This window comes from Canis aureus, chromosome 4 (genome assembly GCF_053574225.1).
Source record: "Canis aureus isolate CA01 chromosome 4, VMU_Caureus_v.1.0, whole genome shotgun sequence".
In the NCBI taxonomy this organism is placed as follows: Eukaryota; Metazoa; Chordata; class Mammalia; order Carnivora; family Canidae; genus Canis; species Canis aureus.
This window is the reverse complement of record NC_135614.1, coordinates 88,801,183-88,821,671: the sequence shown is the minus strand read 5'-3', so window position 1 is coordinate 88,821,671 and position 20,489 is coordinate 88,801,183. Positions and strand designations below refer to the sequence as shown.

The window sequence follows — 20,489 nt, the reverse complement described above, 5'->3', positions numbered from 1 at the left end:
TGTGTCTGCTGCGGGGCTCCCTTCCTGTCCCCTCCCGTCCCCTCCACTCCCTGCTCCCTGCAGGCCGTGGGGACAGAAGCCCTGCTGCCTGGCTCCCTGCTCCGGGCGCCCTGACACCTGGCGCCGAGGTCTGCATGCCTGCTCCATCCCTGCAGCCCCCCGAAAGCAGCTGGAGGCGGAGGCCCCCAAGGGAGCGACACAGGGCGTGGGCGACCAAGGCAGGGCCAGGGCACCCCTCGGCCTCCGTGCACCCCAGCCCCTGCAGAGCAGCCTGCGGGCCAAGGCCTCGGTGCTCCTTAAGGAGTGCTCACCGTCAGACCGCCCCTGTGCTGGGGAGGCCTGGGGAGGCCGGGGAGGCTGGGGTGGCACAGAGCAGGGCTTCTCAAAGTGAGGTTCGGGGCCTCTGCAGCGGCCAGGCGAGGTGGAAGCCGCTTCTAGGAGAGTGTAAGTGGGTGGTGCTTGCCTTTCGCACCCCTGGCGTCTCACTAGGCCTCAGCGGGGTGTCCAGGAGCACATGATGCACGTGCAGCACACACAGAACACAGGAGCGGATTGACAGTCGGACGCCTGCGGTTCCACTGGACGTGGGAGGTGTTTGCAGAAAATCTGGACCGGACCACCCTTCCCACCATGGCTGTTCTAGGGAAGCACGGTTATCCTTCACGAGCAGACGGCAGGTTAACAGGGAAGGATCCCGTTATCTTACACTAGGCTAGCGGACACCTTGCGGACACCTTGCGGTCTCCCCGTGTTCACTCCTAACAGGGCGCCCACCGGGGGACGCAGCCAACAAACACTAAAGCTCTGCAGGTCATCGATACTCCTCAGAAGTGGAAACGGGTCCTGGGGCCGAGGGCGCCGGGGTGAACAAGCACCGCACCTGGAGCCCTCCCTGCTGGGTCACGGGCCAGCCTGGCCGCGTCGTAGCCAAGGAGGCGTCTTCCTGCCTCAGGTGCCCACCTGGAGGCCGCTGCTTCCAATCCCAGAGGCGACACCGTCGTGGGGACGCACCGAATTCATACGACGGAAAGCACGTCCTGAAGACCCGCCACTTGGTAAGTCCTTTGTTCCAGCTGTTGTTCCTAACGAATTCTCACCAGTTTTTGCGTTTCTTTCCAGGAAATAAAGATGAAAGACTGCATTACCAAGTCATCCAGATACACTTCATTCACTTGGAGGAGGGACAGGAGAGAGATTTTGTGGGGAGGGTCTGGGTCCCAGCAGACGTCACAGTAGCTTCCACTGACCGCCAGGGTGACGTTCTCATCCGGCGGCACCCGGCCCACAAAAACCTCTTCAGGAAAACGAAAACACCTCGCTTTGACAAATACAGCCCATTTTCTACGTCTGCGGATGCTAGGTCTATAGGGCGGGTAATCGTGGGCCGGGTGACACGTCCGGGGCCCAGCAGCCCCGGCGAGGTCGGCCCCGAGGATGGGTACCAAGTGGGGCAAGAACGAAACACGAGGACGCGGTATCCGAACAAACGCCTCGGATCTAGGATTTACAGGTCTTACTCGATGAAACCGAAATTATAGATTTCTTTAAGAAAACATAAATGTGAGGCTTTGGGAGTAGTTTTAATGCTTCTAATATAGATTCAGGCACACACTAAATATAGATGCATTCTTCCCCTCTAAAGAGACGCACGTGTTTACTCGGCAAACAGTTCATATTAGAAGTTTATTATGTTTTGAAGGAGCTGAAAAAGTCGGACTTTGGGGAGTGCCACGGGGACAGCACAGACAACGTGGGAAAACGGGCATTTCCGTGCTTTCAAGGTGGGTCAGCCTTAGACCACCACGAGCATCCAGGCTCTTGGCCGCTAGAGCGAGGGAAGAGGTGGGGTGGTGGGGCTGAGGTCACCTCAATGTGTCACCAAAGGGTGAAACTCCAGGAGTCAGGCAGCCTTTCATTTTTCAGCACAGACCATCGAGCGATTAAGAGCAGCATGACCTTGGGCTTTTATGCCCGAGATCCTTCAGCCGTGAAACGGGAATAATGTATCTACCTCTTGTGGGTGCTGGAATAATCAGGGAATACGATGCACGTAAAGTCCGTGCCCTTAAAAGCATATTGACAGGAAAACACCATCGGGTGATACATGGAAATCAAAGTCACGTAGACCGTGTGACAGTGTCACGGTGAGGTGCCCGGTTACTACCGCTGCTGTGAAATGATATTAAGCTCATGGTTCTGTGGGGTGGGGGTCTTGGAAGGTCTCCCCTGGGTGGGCCTCGCTTGGGATGTGTCGTGTGCTTGCCATCAGATGACGGCAGGTCCTGCCAGGGTCGAGGCTGGACCGCACCGGGTTTGACCGACGGTGCCCGTAGACGCCGGCCGCGGTGCCCGTGCTGCCTGGGGCTCGGCGGGTTCCGCCAACCGACTGCGGCTCTTCCAGGGACTTCCGCCGTGGCCTGGGCTTTTATACAGCGTGCCCTCGGCGGAGCTCAGGACTCTAGGTGGTCGGGTGTGCAAGGAGGCCAGGCGGGAGCCGACTGCCTTCTGCGGCTTCTCGAGTCAGCAGCGTCTCTTCTGCATTTTACTGGTAACGATGGAGTCGTGGAGGCCAACCCGGCCTCAAGGAGGGAGACGACGGGCAAGTGGTTAGCAGCACGTCGTGAAGCTGCCACCTAAAACGGTAGCTTCCAGTCTGTACGGTCTCCAAAAGAATACGGGAGAGAGGACGTGGAAAGTATCGACAAGATCCCGAACCACCTGGAGGCCCTTCCCCTGCGCCCGGCTGAGGGCAGGCCCCCCGGAACATAAGGAACGGTGGCCTGCCCACGGCCCGGGGAGTGTGTGGGGGCCTGGGCAAGGTCCCCGAGCCTCCTGGGGACCGGCTTCCTCCCGCGCCACCGGTCCCCGGCCCCTCACGTCCAGCCGCGGAGGAGACGGGCGGATTCTAACATGCAGCAGGTCTCGCGGTGGAGGGGATGGCGCTCGCCTCGCGCCCGTCACCCCTGCTCCCACCCGTGGCCCCCCATCCAGCCACGCGAGCAGAGCCCGCCTCCCGGGACCCTGGGTAACAGTGTGTGGCCGGGAAGAGGGAAGACGGATTTGGCAACACGGGCTGCCCCAGGCGGCCCCACAGGTGATCGTCAGTACGTTGTATTGGAAAACTCAAAGGTCTGCGGGATACACAAGCTGACCCAAATCGCCCTCATCTCCGCGTCATGACTCGGTGCCGTCGCCGATGAGCCTAAGCACGTCGCCTTCCTCTGAGCACTTTCGAGCTCGCCAGGACTAGCAGCACCTCCCTCGCGAGGATGTCGCACACGCAGGGCCAGCGGCACAGCTCTCACCTGGTCCCCTGCAAACGGATTATTGCGGATTCCAAATTAACACTACCCAACGGGATCTCAACAGTTTAGAAACGACTAAGGTGGGGGAAAACAGCGGAAGTAGGAGTCCACAAATAGGGAAAGAGGTTGGGGGCAAAATATGTTCACAATCTAGGAAAGAAGGTCTTTTCCTTGGCGCGTGCTGATATTTATGTTACTTGTGCTTGCATCATATGCAGGGCGTTAAATTCCAGGTCTTTCTAGATTTAGACCAAGACCCTTTTTGGGGCTTGCTGCGGGTTTAACAGGCTTGTGTAAAGGCCCGTGGCCCCCCAGAGCGCTCCCCAGATGGGACGCTGCTGCCGCAGTGCCGCGATGCTGAGAGTGCTGCGCCAGGCTTCACCCAGTCTGGTTCCCTGAGCCTCCCTGAACAAGTCACCCAACCTCCTGGAGTCTGTTCCCTCAGCTGTGAAGCAGCAGCCCCTACACCTCTCAGCTGAGAGGCAAGGTGGCGCGTGACAGCCCTTTCCACTCCCTGGAACAAATCCACACTCGGCAAAGCAGAAAGAGCACATCGAGCCTGTGGCTAGCCTGCAGAGGAGGTGCAGGGGCCGCCAGGGCCGTGGTTTCAGGCACACGGACAAGGCAATGCTCTCCCACTGCTGATCCCAGCCTTGAGGTCTCGGGCTAATGCCAGACGAACCCCCTTGCCGGGGCCACCTGGTCCTGGGTGCGCTCCCGGGAGGCGGCTCCACGCGAGTCACAGCAGCTGCAGCAGCCTTGGCGCGGAGGAAGGCCTGATAGGATCTGCTGCCCACTGCAAGCTCGGGCGACGGACTTAAAGGAACAGGCACTGAGGGGAAACAGCTACAGGAATCTGATTTACTCAAGATTCACTTTCGGGTTAATTTGGATTCATTCTGGATTCGATCACAAGGAAATGCATGGGTGCAGGGGGTCAGAGTGGAAACCTTCGTAAGTCACGGGGTGAGCATGGGGAACGTAGCGGAGAATACTGTATCGCCTATTTGAAAGTGGCTCAGAAAAGTAATCTTAAAAGTCCTCATCGTTAAGAAAAAACTTTTAGGACTGCATGGATGATGTGTATTTTTTCTGTGCCCTCCTTCCCAAAGGCAAAGAACCTGTGTTTTATAAAATTATGATGTGGAGAGAAGTGAGATGAAATTGCGTGCTAAGTGCAGGGAGTACTTTACTGGTCGGCCAACACCGTCATTACTCTCCCCAGGTAAGGACACCCCAAAGATAAGGGGTGTGTATACAGACAAGGCACACAGACTGTGCCTGGCTGGTAACGGGGGCTGGAGACAGCAGGTGTCCGCGGCAATCATCTCTGCATGTCGCGCCGAGTGACAAAATGTTGAATGGGAAACAAAGACGACAAAAGCTACGGCGCGGTGTCATGTACGTTCAGTGAAGTGTAGCTTAGAAACACAGCACCTGTGGAGCAGGACATCCTTTTCCCAGGACGTAGATTTAGAGACGTGTCAAACACCGGGGAACGGGTCGCTGTGTGAGAACAATGTAGGAAAACAGGATGAAGGAAGATCTTTACGGCCAGGGAGCCCTCCGTGGTTAGTGAGAGCGAACCTGTGCACCGAGGAAACACAATTAACTGCACTCTGCACCCGAGGTTTACAGAAGCCCTAGGTCTGCTGAGAGGGCCAGTGGGTACGTGGTAAGGGCCAGTGCTCCCCGGCGGCCGCTCCGCAGACACACCGCTCCCGCGGCAGCGCCCCGTCCTTGCTGGAGCAGGCTTGCTCTCTAAGGGAGAGGAACCTTAACACTTACCTCTTCAGCCCCCTCCACCGGGGAGGGAACAAACACCCCCTTGCACACACGGAAAAACCAAGTCGCTCTTCCCGAGTCACGGGATAGCTCGAGGGGTTTGAGCTCCGCGGCGAAGCCCATCTCTGCCGTGACTCCCCTGAGCCACCCGGACAGGGAGCCCCCTCGTGCTGAGCCCTGAGGCCGGCTTTTGTTCCAAAAGTGAGGTCTAAACATTTTACATTATTTTCTTCCTCAACTAACTGCTCGAGTAAAGGTAGGTCTGGAAACCGAGCCTGAGGGCGCAGCGGGGCACCTTTGCGCGTTCACATCTACAAGTAAAGAACCTTTACGGCCGGCCGACGACACGCCAACCCGCCCGAACTCAAGGAGAGTGACCTGCGCCACGTCACGAGCCGTAACACGCTCAAACGAGGACATTCGCCTTCCTTGTAGCTTCCCAGCCCCCTTCTGGGGGTTCCGGTGCCAGGGCAAGGTGGAGTTACTCCTCCCAAAGTCCAACCACACGTGTGGAGAGGACAAGTCACTCCTGCTCTCCCATGTCATTCTGACAGCCAGGAATCAAAAGCTGAGGCTGGAAAGCTTCCGCTAGGCAGCAGTCTGGCTCCCAGAGCCCAGCAGGCACGGCCCGCACTTTGTGAAAACATCACCTTTAACCCCTGTCCAAAAATGACAGCTAAAAGCCGACAGGATTCTGACTTTTATTCTTAAGTAAGAACAGATAAAGAACAGGGACAAGTAGCAGCAAAAAGGGCCTGTCATCTAATCCGGCTGTGTCCGGGCCTCAGGAAGCGCACCTGCGCAGGACACACACCACTCAATCCTCGGGGACCCTCAGAACCTCACTTGGGGCCTGAAGTGCATCTGCTTGGTGGCATTGTTCTTCATTCCGGTCTTCAGCATCCACTTCGATTTCATCCTCTGGACGTACTGCATGTCCCGCTCATGCAGAAGAGCTGCTCCTGGGGTTGCAGAGGGGACAAGAAATGGGGCAAAGGTTTGTTATTTGTGATCAGGAAAAAACCCCAATCGTGAGAGAGACTCTCAGACCTAACTGGAGGATGGGGGGCGTGGTAACCAGGTTCTTACTGTGAAGAAGGGCGCTGACCTGGGGTCTCGACGTAGCGCATGGGAGTTATACGTGCCCAGAGCTACAGACAACCACCTGTACTCGCACACGTGTCTCTGGGACAAGCCTCACTAGTTCCCGTCACCTGGACGGGTCTGTAAGCCCCAGAGGTAATGCCCCACTCATCAAAGGTGACAGAGAAAGGCAGACACTATAAACTGAGTCAGGTGATAGTTCCTGACAAGAATAAGATGAAGTCAGCGTCTGCTAGACCTAAGTGGCAGCCGCGGGCCAGGAAGCCAGTGTAACTAAGCACAGAGGCACTGCACACGGAGCTTATCCATCTAGGACTTTCCATGCCCACCTCAGGGAGCTCCCCCCGTCTGCTCCAGGCCCCAGTGAGCTGATGGTCTCCCCGAAGATCTAAGCACTGAGCTGCTGTAGCACATGCGTTAGGACAGGCAACCCACAGATCTGCCAGGGGGTCCTGTTCTTGCCCCCATTTTATAAATGAGGAAACAGAGGCTTTGGTCACTTAAATTACTCATGTTCCTCATGTAAGAACCACCTAGTAAATCAGGTAAGTCGAGTCTGACTCCGTAACTCGAGCTGTTTGCTAGTTAAGTCCTCCGTATAACCTCCAGGATAATTTCCACCTTTGTTGACTACCAAGTACTTATTTCTGTAACTACTATCTATTATATGCCATTTTAGAAAGTTACCGTGCCAGAAATATGAAGTTTTTAAGTAATAAGAGCTTTGGGTTTATTGCCATAAACATATCAAGTAGTAACATAAGGCCCCAGAGCCAAGAAGTTCCGTTTCCTTTAGGGAGGACCCATAAGGACATCAATGGAAAGGACTCCATCCAAGCCCCTCGGGTCCTAGGAGGCCCTGGGCTGGTCCACGGTGGTACCCACACACCTGTGCTGCCGGTCCATCCCAGGGCTCTGTACTGCTGCAGTATCCGGCCCACGGCCTTCTGATTCTTAGCAACTGCCACAGCCCGTGACAAGCCAAATCGCTGTTTGTAGTATCTCATCAAGGAGCGGTGACCCACTCTGGCACCTGTTTTTCAAAGAAGCAAGATGGAGATGCTGAACTGGATAATATTTCAAGGTAGAGCAAGGACTTTCTAAATCAGACTTTCAAGGGTTTCTAGCTGGAAAATGGACAGCCAGAAGAAACAAAGTTCTATCCGCTAAAAAATAAAAAAATAAAAATGAAGTAGCATATTAGAAAATGAGAGATGGAAAATCAAAAAATAGAGGGATTTTAATTTTTTTATTTTTTATTTTTTTAATAATGAATTTATTTTTTATTGGTGTTCAATTTGCCAACATACAGAATAACACCCAGTGCTCATCCCGTCAAGTGCCCACCAAAAAAGAGAGGGATTTTTAAAAAAAGAGAATGGCAAGTCACTGTTACTTGAAACACTCAGCATCTGCTGTGTATGCTTCTCTACCGATTAACACAGCAACACCTGCTAATATGGATAATAGGGCCAGAAACTTTTTAATACAAAGATAAAGCACATAATAACCCTGATGTTCAAAACCTAAAAGTCACAGTCTGGGTCTAGAACAAAAAAACCAATCCACCTTTCTTCTGCCTAAATTCTCCGTAGTGGTAGTTCTCAAGCTGCTGATTTCTTTACCTCCAGGGACATCTGGAGACACTGCTGGTGGTTATACCTGGAGGAGGCGGGCTAGCGGCTAGCAGACAGAGGTCAAGGGTTCTGCTAAACATCCTGCAGTGCACAGGACAGTCCTCCACAACAGTCATGTGGCCTAAAAGGTCCCACGCTCAGAAACCCTGCCCTGTTGTTTTCTATGTGACAGAAATCACCTGGGAGCCAGAATTCTAAAGGATGATTAAACTGCATTCCCTCTACAGCTTTTGCTTATTAGCAGAATCTAGTAAAACTCTGCAGGCCCACCATGCTTTCAGAGACGAGTCACTGTGGATTCCCCGGCCCGTTCCAGGAAGCATGTACCCAGCCTCAGCTGCACAGCAGGAAAGCGAAGGGGGCAGAGCGGCTCCCTGACTCGGGCGCCCTCGCAGCAGGGGCTCTCACAAGGTGGTCCTGGCACGGCGGTATCAGCCTCACCCCAGGGCAATCGAATCTGACACTAAGTGTGGTTCTCTCACAGCAACAATAATCAGGTACCTTCCCAGACAAACAGGGAGCAATTCCACGACAGCACGTGTCCACCGGGCACAGAACTGCCATTCCCGCTGCAAAGGGGTGAAGGACACGTGGCGGCGGCGAACCACGTGCACAGCTTCCAGGAGAGTCTTACATTTACTTATATCAGACCAGGTCTTTCACAATCTTTTGTGTAGAAAGACCATGAACAGGAGACTATAAATACTCCAGATGGCTGTATTTGCCTTTAGGATCTAGACCTTTCACTTACATGAAAAAATTCTGTCAGGTTATTTTAAGTCCCGATAGCTGGGGCAAGCCACCTGGAAAGGTTTGCTTGCTACACGAACATGGGAAAGTACTTACTTTCATAGGATGCAAGAGATGACTCCCCCCCAAAAAAGACCCTTTCAATTCAAAGATGAGTTGGTTGTTGGATACCAGCAGAGATGAACCTGTCCCCTTGAACCTGTTTCTTCTGGAAGCCACCCTAAGAGTTAACAAAGCTTCTAGACCACAAGGAAAGGATACGATGCAGCTGACACACGAGACTCCAGCTTAAAAGAAGGCTGCTACAGGAGACCCCAGCACCACTATCATTTTCTATTTATAGTAATAGGTCAGGACGCTCAAAATCATTACATGGTAATGCTAGGTCACTGGGACAAAGTAAAACAATGTATAATGGTAAGCAGACTTTGGACATATGCATCTTTGAAGAACACCCCTGAAAATTCAGGGTTCAGGATTAAGTTCATTACTCAACGCCAAGGTTTGTGCCCCCAGCAGGGGAACTGAAAACACAGTTCCTGTCAATGACAGGAAGCCCCATGAATAACGTGCCAGAAACAGCTCAACTTGAAGGCCTTCATCTAGGAAAATTATTTTTATTTTTATTTTTTTTTAAAGATTTTTATCTATTTATTCATGAGAGACAGAGAGAGAGAGAGGCAGAGACACAGGCAGAGGGAAAAGCCGGCTCCTTGCAGGGAGCCCGACATGCGACTTGATCCTGGATCCTGGGATCCAGCCCTGAGCCCAAGGCAGACGCTCAACCACTGAGCCACCCAGGCGTCCCGGAAAATTATTTTTAGAACACAGTGTGACTGCCCAATAAACAGGAGACGGGTTATGCCCTAGTGATGGCAAAGCCACACTCTGTCCATCGACCTTTCACCATCGCAATAACCACTTTAAAACTGTCTGCTCCTACTTAACAAAGAGACAGTGGAAAAGAAATGACCTCCAGCTGTAATTTTCCCAAGATTAATTACATCTTCTCGTGGATCCACCACCAGTTTCATCCGGCTGCCCAGCTGCTCACTGCCTGCGTCTTTCACAACAACTTATCCACAGGAGCTGAGGAGCAGGGAAGTAAACTCCAGGAAGCGAGGAGCCAGGCCTCAGGCTTCGCATACATGCTCACAGTGCCCCCTGCGGGTGCTCTTTGTCACTGGCTCTCCGATCACCTACTCCTTGGTGACTAGATCTAGGATGGCCGAACGACCGCTTCTGAAACCGGCTGAAAGTGGACCCTACTAAGTGTGGTCGATTAAATGTCACCAAGGTTTCCACAGTAGAATCCTTCTCAAATCAGCTTCATGCTAACATCCATACTAACTCAGTTGAGTAACTGAAAAGGTTTCTGACTGGTAGATTCGTTCAAAGACATAAACAGGGGACTGGACATCCTGCTGTAATACTGCTCCTCGGTTACGGGGCCTACTCAGAGATCTCCCACTCTCCCGGCTCATTAGAGAACTTCCTAAACAAGGACTGAGACATGAGGGCAAGTCAATGGACTAGAAACCATCATGTCTCACTGTGATCAAGATGGACAGAAGGATGGCGAGTTTTTAACAGAAGACGGTGGAACTACAGGTGACATGAAAAGCAAGGTATCAGTCCACCTGGAAGAAATTTCAGAATACTAGCAAACTGATTCATGAAGAAAGTTATTTATTAAACAAATTCTTTCTTTTTTTAAGATTTTATTTATTTATTCATGAGAGACAGAGACAGGCAGAGACACAGGCAGAGGGAGAAGCAGGCTCTTCACAGGGAGCCCGACGTGGGACTCGGACCCCAGGATCACCCTGAGCTGCAGACAGATGCTCAACCACTGAGCCACCCAGGCGTCCCTAAACAAATTCTTTAATAAGGCCTCACCAATCATCTGTGAAGACCCACTAAGCTAGTGAAGGACTTAGATTGTTTTTATTAGTGGCTCTCATTCTTCTCCAGGTCACAGGTGTTTTTAAAAAACTACAGTATCTACACAGAAAAAATGTACCTGCCCATCCATCCAGTTAAAAAAACAAACATGCATGGCCACACAGGTGATATTAAAAATTTCACTCATTTTTTTGAGAAGGCGAGTGTGTGTGCTTGCAGCTCAGGAGCAGGGGGAGGGCCAGAGGGTGAAGCTGACTCTCTGATGAGCAGGGCGCCCTCATGCAAGCACTCTATCGCACGACCTCAAGACCATGACCTGAGCTGAAGGCAGACACCTAGGTAACTGGGCCACCCCACACAGGGGACTAAGCACGATGGCCTTTCCCCAGGAAACGGCACATTCAGACGAAGCAACGCGGACGGCCTGGTTAGGAGCCTGCGCGGTACTGCTGCTCACGTCTCTCCGGAGTGTCTACAAGGGCGGTACCTCACAGTAACACCAAATCACTTACTATTCTTCACTACTCCCTGTCCTGAGGCTTATTATCTAATAGTAGGTGGCCAGCAGCAGTGAGCAAGGAATCCAGGCTTTAAAAACCAGGGAAACTGGACCTTCAAATTAATCTCATGCCACTGTCTTCTTCGACTACATGAGGATGTAGAGACAAGCAATCTGCTGCACGGTGCTGCAGGCCACTGACTGATTCCAAGCCCGAGGCCCCTTAGCCCACAATGGTTCCCTCTGCTCTGCTTCTCCTGGTCTGTGTCAGGCCCAAGACAGTCAACCTTACTTTCCTTTTAAAGTCACCTCCAACCCCTCAATTACTCAGTCAACAAACATTTATCTGGCTCTCGTGTGCCTGAGACCCGGTGCTGAGATGAAAGCAGCGACCTTTTAAAAAAAGTAAAGGGGGAAGAGAGGCAAGCAAGCCAACAATTACAAAGGAGAAGACTGTTCCGACAGATAGGCAAGTGTCCCAGGAGCAGAGGAGACTCCCCACACTCAGGGCAGGGGCTGAGTTCACAAAAGCTGATGGAGGGGCGAACCCAAGTCTTAGCAGCAGTAAGACAGAAGTACCAGCCATGCAAAGTCCCAGAGGAGGGAAACTGCCATTGGGCAGGTAAAGGGATAGAACAGGATACCTGGTGGGGGTCGCACCTGGAAAAACTAACTTACCGGAAGAACAATGGCTCCCCCTGGAGGAATTCCAGAGGAAAAGGAAACAGACTGGCGTTTGTTCTGGGAAGAACGCTCTGGGTGGTAGAGAGGACACCAGAGTGGAGATGGACACATAGGAAGCAGTAATGACATAGACAAGCGTTCAAGAGAAAACAAAGGAAAAAATATTCAAAGGCTGTATAGGATTTGCACTTAGTAACCATTTCTATGTGGGAGAGGAGAGTATCCTGACAAGATGCCCATTTGGGGCTTTGGCTAATCTTAGCTCAATCATCCTAGGAAAAGGTGTTTTCTAGACCCCCCCCCCCCAAAAAAAAAAGACCCCTAAGTAAAGTTGCAAAACTTTTATGTTTAAATGAAAATTTCTCTCAAATAGACTGTATCTCTTAAATAGGATATGCTCATTGTGCACAGTCTGGTATAGAATACGCTGGAGTCAACACAAAATGAAGCCCCCGTTCATAACGACACGCCAGACGCTACAGGGATCATCTTAGTCAACTCGGGCACAGTCCAGGTCATCGCACTCTCCAGTCAAGGACGTGGATGCTCACGAGGTAAGGGGCTAAAGGAGCCCGCCCTGGAAATTAAGTTATTCAGCTTATTTCTGCTATAGTGTACTGACATTTCCACCAGAGGAAGACTACAAGAGGTTTTCTGTAATGTATTTTTGCTCCTGTGTCTTGCACAGGCCACAATGCCACGCCTGACAGCGCCCTCATCATTACAAGGAGAGTAGAGTCAGGCTCCGCCCGCCCCTTCCTCCTACGTCACACTCTAAAGCTGCCCTTGGCCTCAAAGGTGATTACTTCGAGTTAAGGAGCTGTCTGTACCTAAGCAGTGCTATTCTACGTGAAGAGCCGTGATACAAGACAGTTTCTTGAGCAGTCAGCTCCACGAGCAGGATAGCTGCTCCTGCCCCCACCGTTGCTGCACACCTCCCAAAGCCAGGTAGGGAAGACGTGAAAAAGGCTTCACTGACTAGGGTCTTGGGTCAACTCTTCACCCTACTTAAATTGCAGTGGGCTCACAGGTCAAATAAGGCTAATGGACTCTAACCCGCTTGTAAAGATGAAATAATATACCCACGTATCAAGCCACCTTTCAGTAAATAGTATTATTAGGACTTTACTATCTCCATGGCTCCATGCCCGTCCCTTCTCACAGGTGCTTCTGTAGCTTCTCCCATTCTCATCAGCTAATCCTAACACTGGAAGCAATAGTGGATGCTTGTCAGACCCATAGCTTTTGTCCCCCCACCTTTTCATACCCACCATTTCAGTCAAATCTTGTTCCCTCAAGTAGCAGGCACAATTCAAACTCCCTGCCTCCCTACCAGAATCAGAATACAGAGGCAACTGGGCACTGTCGTTAGGTACGCCTGGGACAGACTACCAGCTGGAAGTCTGAGCAACACGAGGAAACAGGAACCAGTTCAAAGAATAAGAGCGGGGCCATGACTTACAAGAAAAACCTAAAGGAGCCAATAATAATAATAATAATAAAGAACCAAATGCAAAATGTCTACGTATTTGAAAGGAAATGACTGATCAAAGCACTTGGAATCGTAACAGAAGTAAGCAAAAACATTGATCTAATTTCAATGAAACAGCCAACACAGAGCTAAGTGGCAACCTGCAGAATTTACCATGTGTCTGAGAACATAGAATTTAAAAAGTTTAATAACTATCTTCCTCAGTATGGAAGGGGACTGATGTGACATGCCTAATAAATAAGCTATTTATCTTTGACAAGTGCACTTACCAGAAGGTAGAATCAACTCCATGGTTTCATCATCATATTCTACTGTCTTTTCTGAAGGCAATTCCTCAGTCTCATCAGGGTGGTCCCCTTCCTTGTAATCCGGATAGCTACTCCTGTAATGACGGCATTAATAATGGCATTAATACAAAGACTAACACCCCAGATTTAATTAAAAGATAAATTGTATTTGCAAAATGGCAAACCCACTAGCTACCTCAAAGCAGGGGATATACAGCTACAGGCATGGCAAGCTGAAAGGTTTAGTAGAAGAACCAACCTGGGTGCATCCTCTGTAATAAAAAGCACGCAAGTGACCTATAAACTCAAGATGGATCACAGACCTAAATGCAAAACGCAGAACTGTAAGAATGCTTAGAACAGAACATGGGAAAAAAATCTAGATGGCTTAGGGTTTGATGAGGACTTTTTACATACACCACCAAAGGCACGATCCATGGAAGGAATAGTTGGTAAGTTGGACACTTTGTTAAAATGAAAAACTTCTGCTCTGGGGAAGACAATGTCAAGGCAATTCAAACACAAGCCGTTAGATTGAGAAAAAATATTTGCAGAAGACCTATCTGATAAAGGACCATTATTCAAAATACACAAAAAACTCAACAACGGGAATACAAATCAGATTTAAAAATGGGGCAAAGACCTTACTGGCCACCTCACTAAGAAACACAGATTGCAGACAATGATGCTTCACAGCGTGTCACCAGAAAAATGCAAAATCAAATGAGATAACACTACACGTATATTCAAATGGCCAAAATCCAGAATATGACAACACTAAGCACAGGTGAGAAAGTGGAGCAGCAACAACTCTCATTCACGGGTGGCGGGAACACAAAATGATGCAGCCATTTTGCAAGACAGTTTGGTGGTTGTACAAAATCAAACATACTCTTTACCACAGGATACAGCAATTGTGTTGTTTAGTATTTATCCAAAGGACCTGGAAACATGTCAACACAAAAACCTGCACACTGATGGCTACGGCAGCTTTATCCATAATCGCCCAAACTCAGAAGCAACCAAAACATCCTTCAGTAGGTGAGTGGATAAATGGTGGTACATCCAGACAGACAATGGAATAGTATTCGGTACTAAAAAGAAATGAACTAGTGAACCATGAAAAGACACAGAGAAAACTTAAATGTGTATTACTAAGTGAAAGAAGCCAGTCTGAAAAGACAAGGAGGAAGAATAGGTGGACTCCAGATGATTTTCAGGGCAGTGACACGACGCTGTAAGCTACTGTAATGGCAGATACACGCCATCGCACCTATGTCCAGACTTAGAAAATGTACAACATTAACAGTGGAGCCCCGATGTAAGCTATGTACTTGGTGATGAGGAGGTGCTAGCGTGAGTTCATCAACTACAACAGATGTGTCACTAGTGAAGGATGTCCATAACCAGGGAGGTTACCATGCTCGTGTGGTTGTGGGGAGCAATTACATGGGAGATCTCTGTGCTTTCTGCTCAAATTTCCTATTAACATCAAATTACCCTTAAGAAAAAAAAGAGAGACTGGGAAAATAATCTATAACTGAATTCTTTCTTTCACCTATTTGTTTCTTCCTAAGATGGTTGCCAGCTAGACAGAAGAGAATGTAGAGCTGGAGATGCAGCTCTCCTCAATTTAACCATTCTAAGAACAAGTTCTAGAATAGAATTCCAATAGAATTCTGTGATCACAGTTCTTTCTAGGCCTGTGTGTCCAATATAGGAGCTAGGAGCTACGAGTCACATGTGCTTTTAAGCACTGAGCTTTGAAATCTAGGTAATGCAACTAAAAAAAATTAATTTTTAAATTTTTAACTTAATTTCTAATTAACTTAAATAGCCATATGCATATACCTAGTAATTACCGTATTGGACACTACAATTCTAAAAGAACCTCTGTGTTCCTAGAAATGTTCTCAAATATATAATTGGAGATAATTGGAGAATAATAGGAGAGTTACACGTCAAATAATTGGAGAATTACACGTCAAAATGTTAAAAGTTAAGACAGATAACCCAATCCCAATAGAGAAACAGACAAGACTTGATCAGACACCTCAGCAGAGATATCCAAATGACCAATTAATATAAAAAGGTTCTCAACTACATTCATTATTATCAGGGAGATGCAAATTAAAACCACAATGGGATACCACTACCCAGCCATCAAAATGGCTAAAATAAAACCTTTTGTTCAATGCAAAAGAAGAATGAGAAATCAGGAGGAAAACGCAGAAGGATGATTTAAGAGACCAGGACTTTTCTGAACACATGTATCTGGGGACTGTGCATGCTTGGCATGGTAACTACACACAACTGCTTGTGTAGCACACCCGTGCTAGGTCAGGACACCTGTGCTAGGTACTGTGACACTGGGAACTAGCTGTTCAAAAGTGCCTGGCACAGATCCCTCGCATCATGGACGAATTATTCAACTTTCTAGTTAAGGGTGAACCACCTATGGGATAATGTCACCATCAAATGCCTGGGTCGGGCCTCGTTCAGCAACCAACCTTAGGAGACTGCTTGTGATTCAAGGACTCTTAGGGAAACCAAAGGATGAAATCTAACCTCAGTCCCTCTGTTTGCAAGGTAACTGGCAAAACTGAGCTCCTAACCCTTTAAACAACAAAAGAAGAAAAACCGTTTTCAAGGTTTTTCAAGTCGGACAAACTTCACTTTGGGCCTGAGATCCTCTCTCTATCAGATCTCTTATATTAAATGTGTATATTCAACTCTCATAGTCAGTTTCTTATCTACAAACCAAGAGGGAACAATCACCCATATGGAAGAGTTATAAATTATAAAGCACATACTGTACTGTGCCAGACACGTGGTAAGCACTGGCACACCTAAGATCAATGCAAATACGATGACCTCACTGTGCTTACAAACCACAGACTTACCTAAAATCATAGAAGTCTGCAAATTCCAAAGCAGCATTGCCATCTGTGAAGAGCTTACAGTGGCTTTTGTCATTCATGTGTGCCTGTACAGCTTCCGTGGAGTAGAAGGATTTCCCCTTCTCATTGCACCACAAGCAAATCTTCCCAACACCAACTTTCTCTCCTGGAAAAATAATTTGAAGACAAAACATAAGAGGAGCTTTCGGCCGCCAGGTTAAAGCTCACAATTTATCTCCAAGATTCAAAAAACATGCATCATTTCTTTATCTTTACGAAATAGCAGATAATTCAATAAAAGACTGACGAGAAACAAAAAATGAATGTTCCCTTAAAATCTGTCCCCCCGGGATCCCTGGGTGGCGCAGCGGTTTGGGGCCTGCCTTTGGCCCAGGGCGCGATCCTGGAGACCCGGGATCGAATCCCACATCGGGCTCCCGGTGCACATGGAGCCTGCTTCTCCCTCTGCCTATGTCTCTGCCTCTCTTTCTCTCTCTCTTTCTGTGTGGCTATCATAAAAAATAAAAAATAAAAAATAAATTAAAAAAAAAATAAAAAAATAAAATTTCCTTTAAAAAAAAAAAAAATCTGTCCCCCCAATAATGTGGTATTTCCTCATTAAAAGGAAAATTATTGTACTCACCCAGATATTTAATCAGTCCCTTAAGATCTGAAAGATATTCTATATCGGGAATAAAGAAGCTGTGGACTTTAGTCATATGAGCCACATTCTTCATCAGAGAGCTTGAGTGATGGGGACAAAATAAGCAGTCTGTTATGGGGATGGCACCAATGAGGGGGCCTCCCGCAGCCTCCTCCTCCTCTACGTCCTGCTCCTCCACGTCATCCACGGCGTCAACATCCTCACATTCCAACTCTTCATCAGAATCAATATCTTCCCAATCTTCAAGCCAGAGATTTAAAAAAAAAAAACAGTTTAAGAAAGTGGTAACTACAATCGAAGAAACCATAATGATTCATAAATAGGGATGGTACAGTCTTACATCTGGGGAGACAGAATGCTAACTACATCCAAGGACAGACCCTCTTTTAAGATCTCAAGTTTAGCTGGTCCCTTCACACAGACGAGCTTGTACCGCTAAAGACTCCTTAATCTTTCTTTTCCAGCATACAGTAAACTACTTGAAGGAGTCTGTACTTCCTTCCTAAGCCTATATGAACACATACAATCCATATTAATGGGATGTGGGATGAGAGCAGGAGGGAATAAATAGCTCATAAAAAAGAGGAGGCTTGGTTGCTGGCTCCACCTCCACATTTCAGGTTAGCTAGTTGATTCTGAAGCCCCCGTTTTGTTGTTTTAAGCAACTAAATTAGACGCAGAGCCATCCTACCTAGAAACCCAGTAGAATCCCAAGTCCTACATTCGTTGGTGCAGGCGGTATCATGCCCTCCTATGCGAACGTCAAATGCCTCCTCATTCAATACAGAAGTCATCAACAACACCCAAAGCATCCAATCAAGAAACAGGCGGAGGACACGAACAGACATCTCTTCAAAGACACAGACGTGGCCAACAGACATGTGAGAAAACGCTCCACATCCCTCGGCACCAGGGAAATACAAATCAGCACCACAACGAGATCCCACCAGTCAGAATGGCTAAAGTTAACAAGTCAGGAAATGACAGATGTTGGTGAGCCTGTGGAGAAAGGGGAACCCCCTTAATACACCACTGATGGGAATGTGAACTGGTGCAGCCACCGAGGAAAACAGTGAAGGGTCCTCAAAAAGCTGAAAATCGAGCTATCCGATGACCCAGCAATTGCTCTAATTAGGTATTTACCCCAAAGATACACATGCAGTGGTCCAAAGGGGCACCTACATCCCAGTGTTCACAGCAGCAATGTCCACAACAGCCAAACTAGGGAAAACCACCTGGAAGCCCAGCGACAGATGATGCGGTCTCTCTATATATACCATGGGCTATTCAGCCGCCCCCCAAAACCAAAAACAAACAACAACAACAACAAAAAAACCCAAACCCTACAGAGGGACGCCTGGAGGGCTCAGCAGTGGAGCATCTGCCTTTGGCTCAGGGCGTGACCCCGGCCGGGGTCCTGGGATCGAGTCCCTGCAGGGGGCCAGCTTCTCCCTCTGCCTGTGTCTCTACTTCTCTGTCTCTCTCATGAATAAATAACATCCTTAAAAGCAGAGGGTTTCATGCTAAGTGAATATAACTCGGAGAAAGCCAATTATCATATGACCTCACTCACGTGGAATTTAATAAACAAGGCAGAAGTTCCTAGAGGAAGAAATAAAACAAGATGAAATCGGAGAGGGAGACAAACCCTAAGAGATCCTGATCATGGGGAACGAACTGAGGGCCCCCAGGAGGGTGGGGGGGCAGGGCTCCTGGGCGATGCGACGGGCCCTGAATCACTGACCTCCACCTCTGGAACCAGCAATGCCTTATAGGTTAACTGGACTTAAATATCAAAAGAAAAAGAAAAAGAAAGCAGCAGCAGCTCCAACTATTCAGTCATGACCTATCGACCTCTCCATGGACTCCCGCACGGACATCCGGGATCGGCGATGACAACGACGGCAAAACGGTGAAGCGTTAAATAAAACGGGGGCGACCGGAGCCGTGGAGTCCCCGGGGCCTGTCGGGGAACGTGTCCCAGCCGCCCGGGCCCGAGTGCGCGACAGGTAACCGCGGACGCAGTGCGCGCCGGCCTCGGGAGGGCATTACCGTCGTCGTCCTCCTCCGGGTGCCCGTCCGGGTGCCCGTCCGGGTGCCCCTCCGCCGGCCGCCGCCTCGCCAGCCTCCTCGCCCGCTGCTCGAACCACTGGAGGCGCGGGGGCCTGTCGGGGGCCGCGGGCGCGGGGCTCCGGGGCGGCTGCGCGGGCGCCGCGGGGGCCTTGGCGGGGGCCGCGGCCGGCCGGGCCTTGATGGCCTGCTGGATGGCGGCGTTCAGGGCGTCCTTGTCCACGCCGTCCGCGCCCAGCCCCTTCTCCAGGTTCTTGGCGTTCCTCAGCTGCACCTGCCGGCTCACGGCGCGCACCGCCGCCCTCTCCAGCTCCGCGTGCCGCCGCGACTGCAGGTGGTTCTCGTAGGCGTTGAAGGACGCGAACCTCTTGCCGCACACGGCGCAGTAGGTGGCCGCGCCCTTGCTCTCCGGCTCCGCCACGGCCCGCTGCGCCCGCACGCGCTCCTGGAAGCCCTCGGCGCTCACCGGGCCCATGGCCGCCACCTTGCGCTTCAGGTTGTAGCGGTGCCAGTCGCTCTTGTAGTGCGCCCGCTGCACCTCCGCGTCGCCGAACGCCACCCGGCAGGTGATGCACGTGTAGGTCGCCATCGCGGGGCCCACGGACCAGGCCACCCAGGCAAGCCCGCCGCCCCCGGCCCGCGCGGACCCTGCCCCGCACGCGCCGGCCGCGCTCTGCGAGGACTTCCGGCCCGCCAGGGAAGTTATGCCAGCGGGGCAGGAAGTCCCGCCTCCGAGCCGCAGCCACGCCCCCGCCGCCGGCGCCGCCGCCGGAAGGCGAGGGCAGGCCCGGGACTGGCCTGGCCCCGCCCCGTCGGCCTGAAGCGGGTGTAGGTTAAGGCGGCACGGGGAGGGCGCGGCAAGGGTCGGCCTGACGGCGGCGCGGACGGGGCCACCCCGACGTGGATGTTGATTGGGCCAGCCCGAGGTGGGCGGGATCGGGCCAGCCCGAGGTGGGCGGGGATTGGGCCAGCTGGGCCAGCCCGAGGTGGGCGGGGACTGAGCCTGAGGTGGGGTGGGCGGGGATTGGGCTAGCCCGAGGTGGGCGGGATCGGGCCAGCCCGAGGTGGGCGGGGACTGAGCCCGAGGGGGGCGGGGACTGGGCCCGAGGGGGGCGGGGACTGAGCCCGAGGGGGGCGGGGACTGAGCCCGAGGGGGGCGGGGACTGGGCCCGAGGGGGGCGGGGACTGAGCCCGAGGGGGGCGGGGACTGAGCCCGAGGGGGGCGGGGACTGGGCCCGAGGTGGGCGGGGACTGGGCCCGATGGGGGCGGGGACTGAGCCCGAGGGGGGCGGGGACTGGGCCAGAGGGGGCGGAGACTGAGCCCGGGAGGGCGGGGACTGGGCCTAGGGGGCGGGGACTGAGCCCGAGGGGGCGGGGACTGGGCCGAGTGGGGCGGGGACTGGGTCC

General features: G+C 51.2%; 1 protein-coding gene across 1 annotated transcript; it reads right to left on the bottom strand.

Annotated features, from left to right (window-relative positions):
* Positions 1-5,777: 5,777 nt before the first annotated feature.
* On the bottom strand, positions 5,778-19,765 carry ZNF622 (zinc finger protein 622). The gene is made up of 6 exons (XM_077896401.1): positions 19,065-19,765; positions 16,992-17,252; positions 16,352-16,514; positions 13,431-13,543; positions 7,084-7,227; positions 5,778-6,052 (listed from the first exon to the last, which is right to left on the bottom strand). The coding sequence occupies exons 1-6, from the start codon at positions 19,669-19,671 to the stop codon at positions 5,925-5,927; spliced, it is 1,416 nt and encodes a 471-aa protein (XP_077752527.1). The 5' UTR covers positions 19,672-19,765; the 3' UTR covers positions 5,778-5,924.
* Between the last annotated feature and the right edge of the window lie 724 nt (positions 19,766-20,489).

Excerpts from the sequence above, each read along its gene's own strand:
- ZNF622 (XM_077896401.1), bottom strand. The coding sequence starts at position 19,671 with ATGGCGACCTACACGTGCATCACCTGCCGGGTGGCGTTCGGCGACGCG. Across the intron at positions 17,253-19,064 it reads CCCGGAGGAGGACGACGACG|ATTGGGAAGATATTGATTCT; the intron begins GTAATGCCCTCC and ends TCTGGCTTGAAG. Across the intron at positions 13,544-16,351 it reads GCAGACTTCTATGATTTTAG|GAGTAGCTATCCGGATTACA; the intron begins GTAAGTCTGTGG and ends CCGTCATTACAG.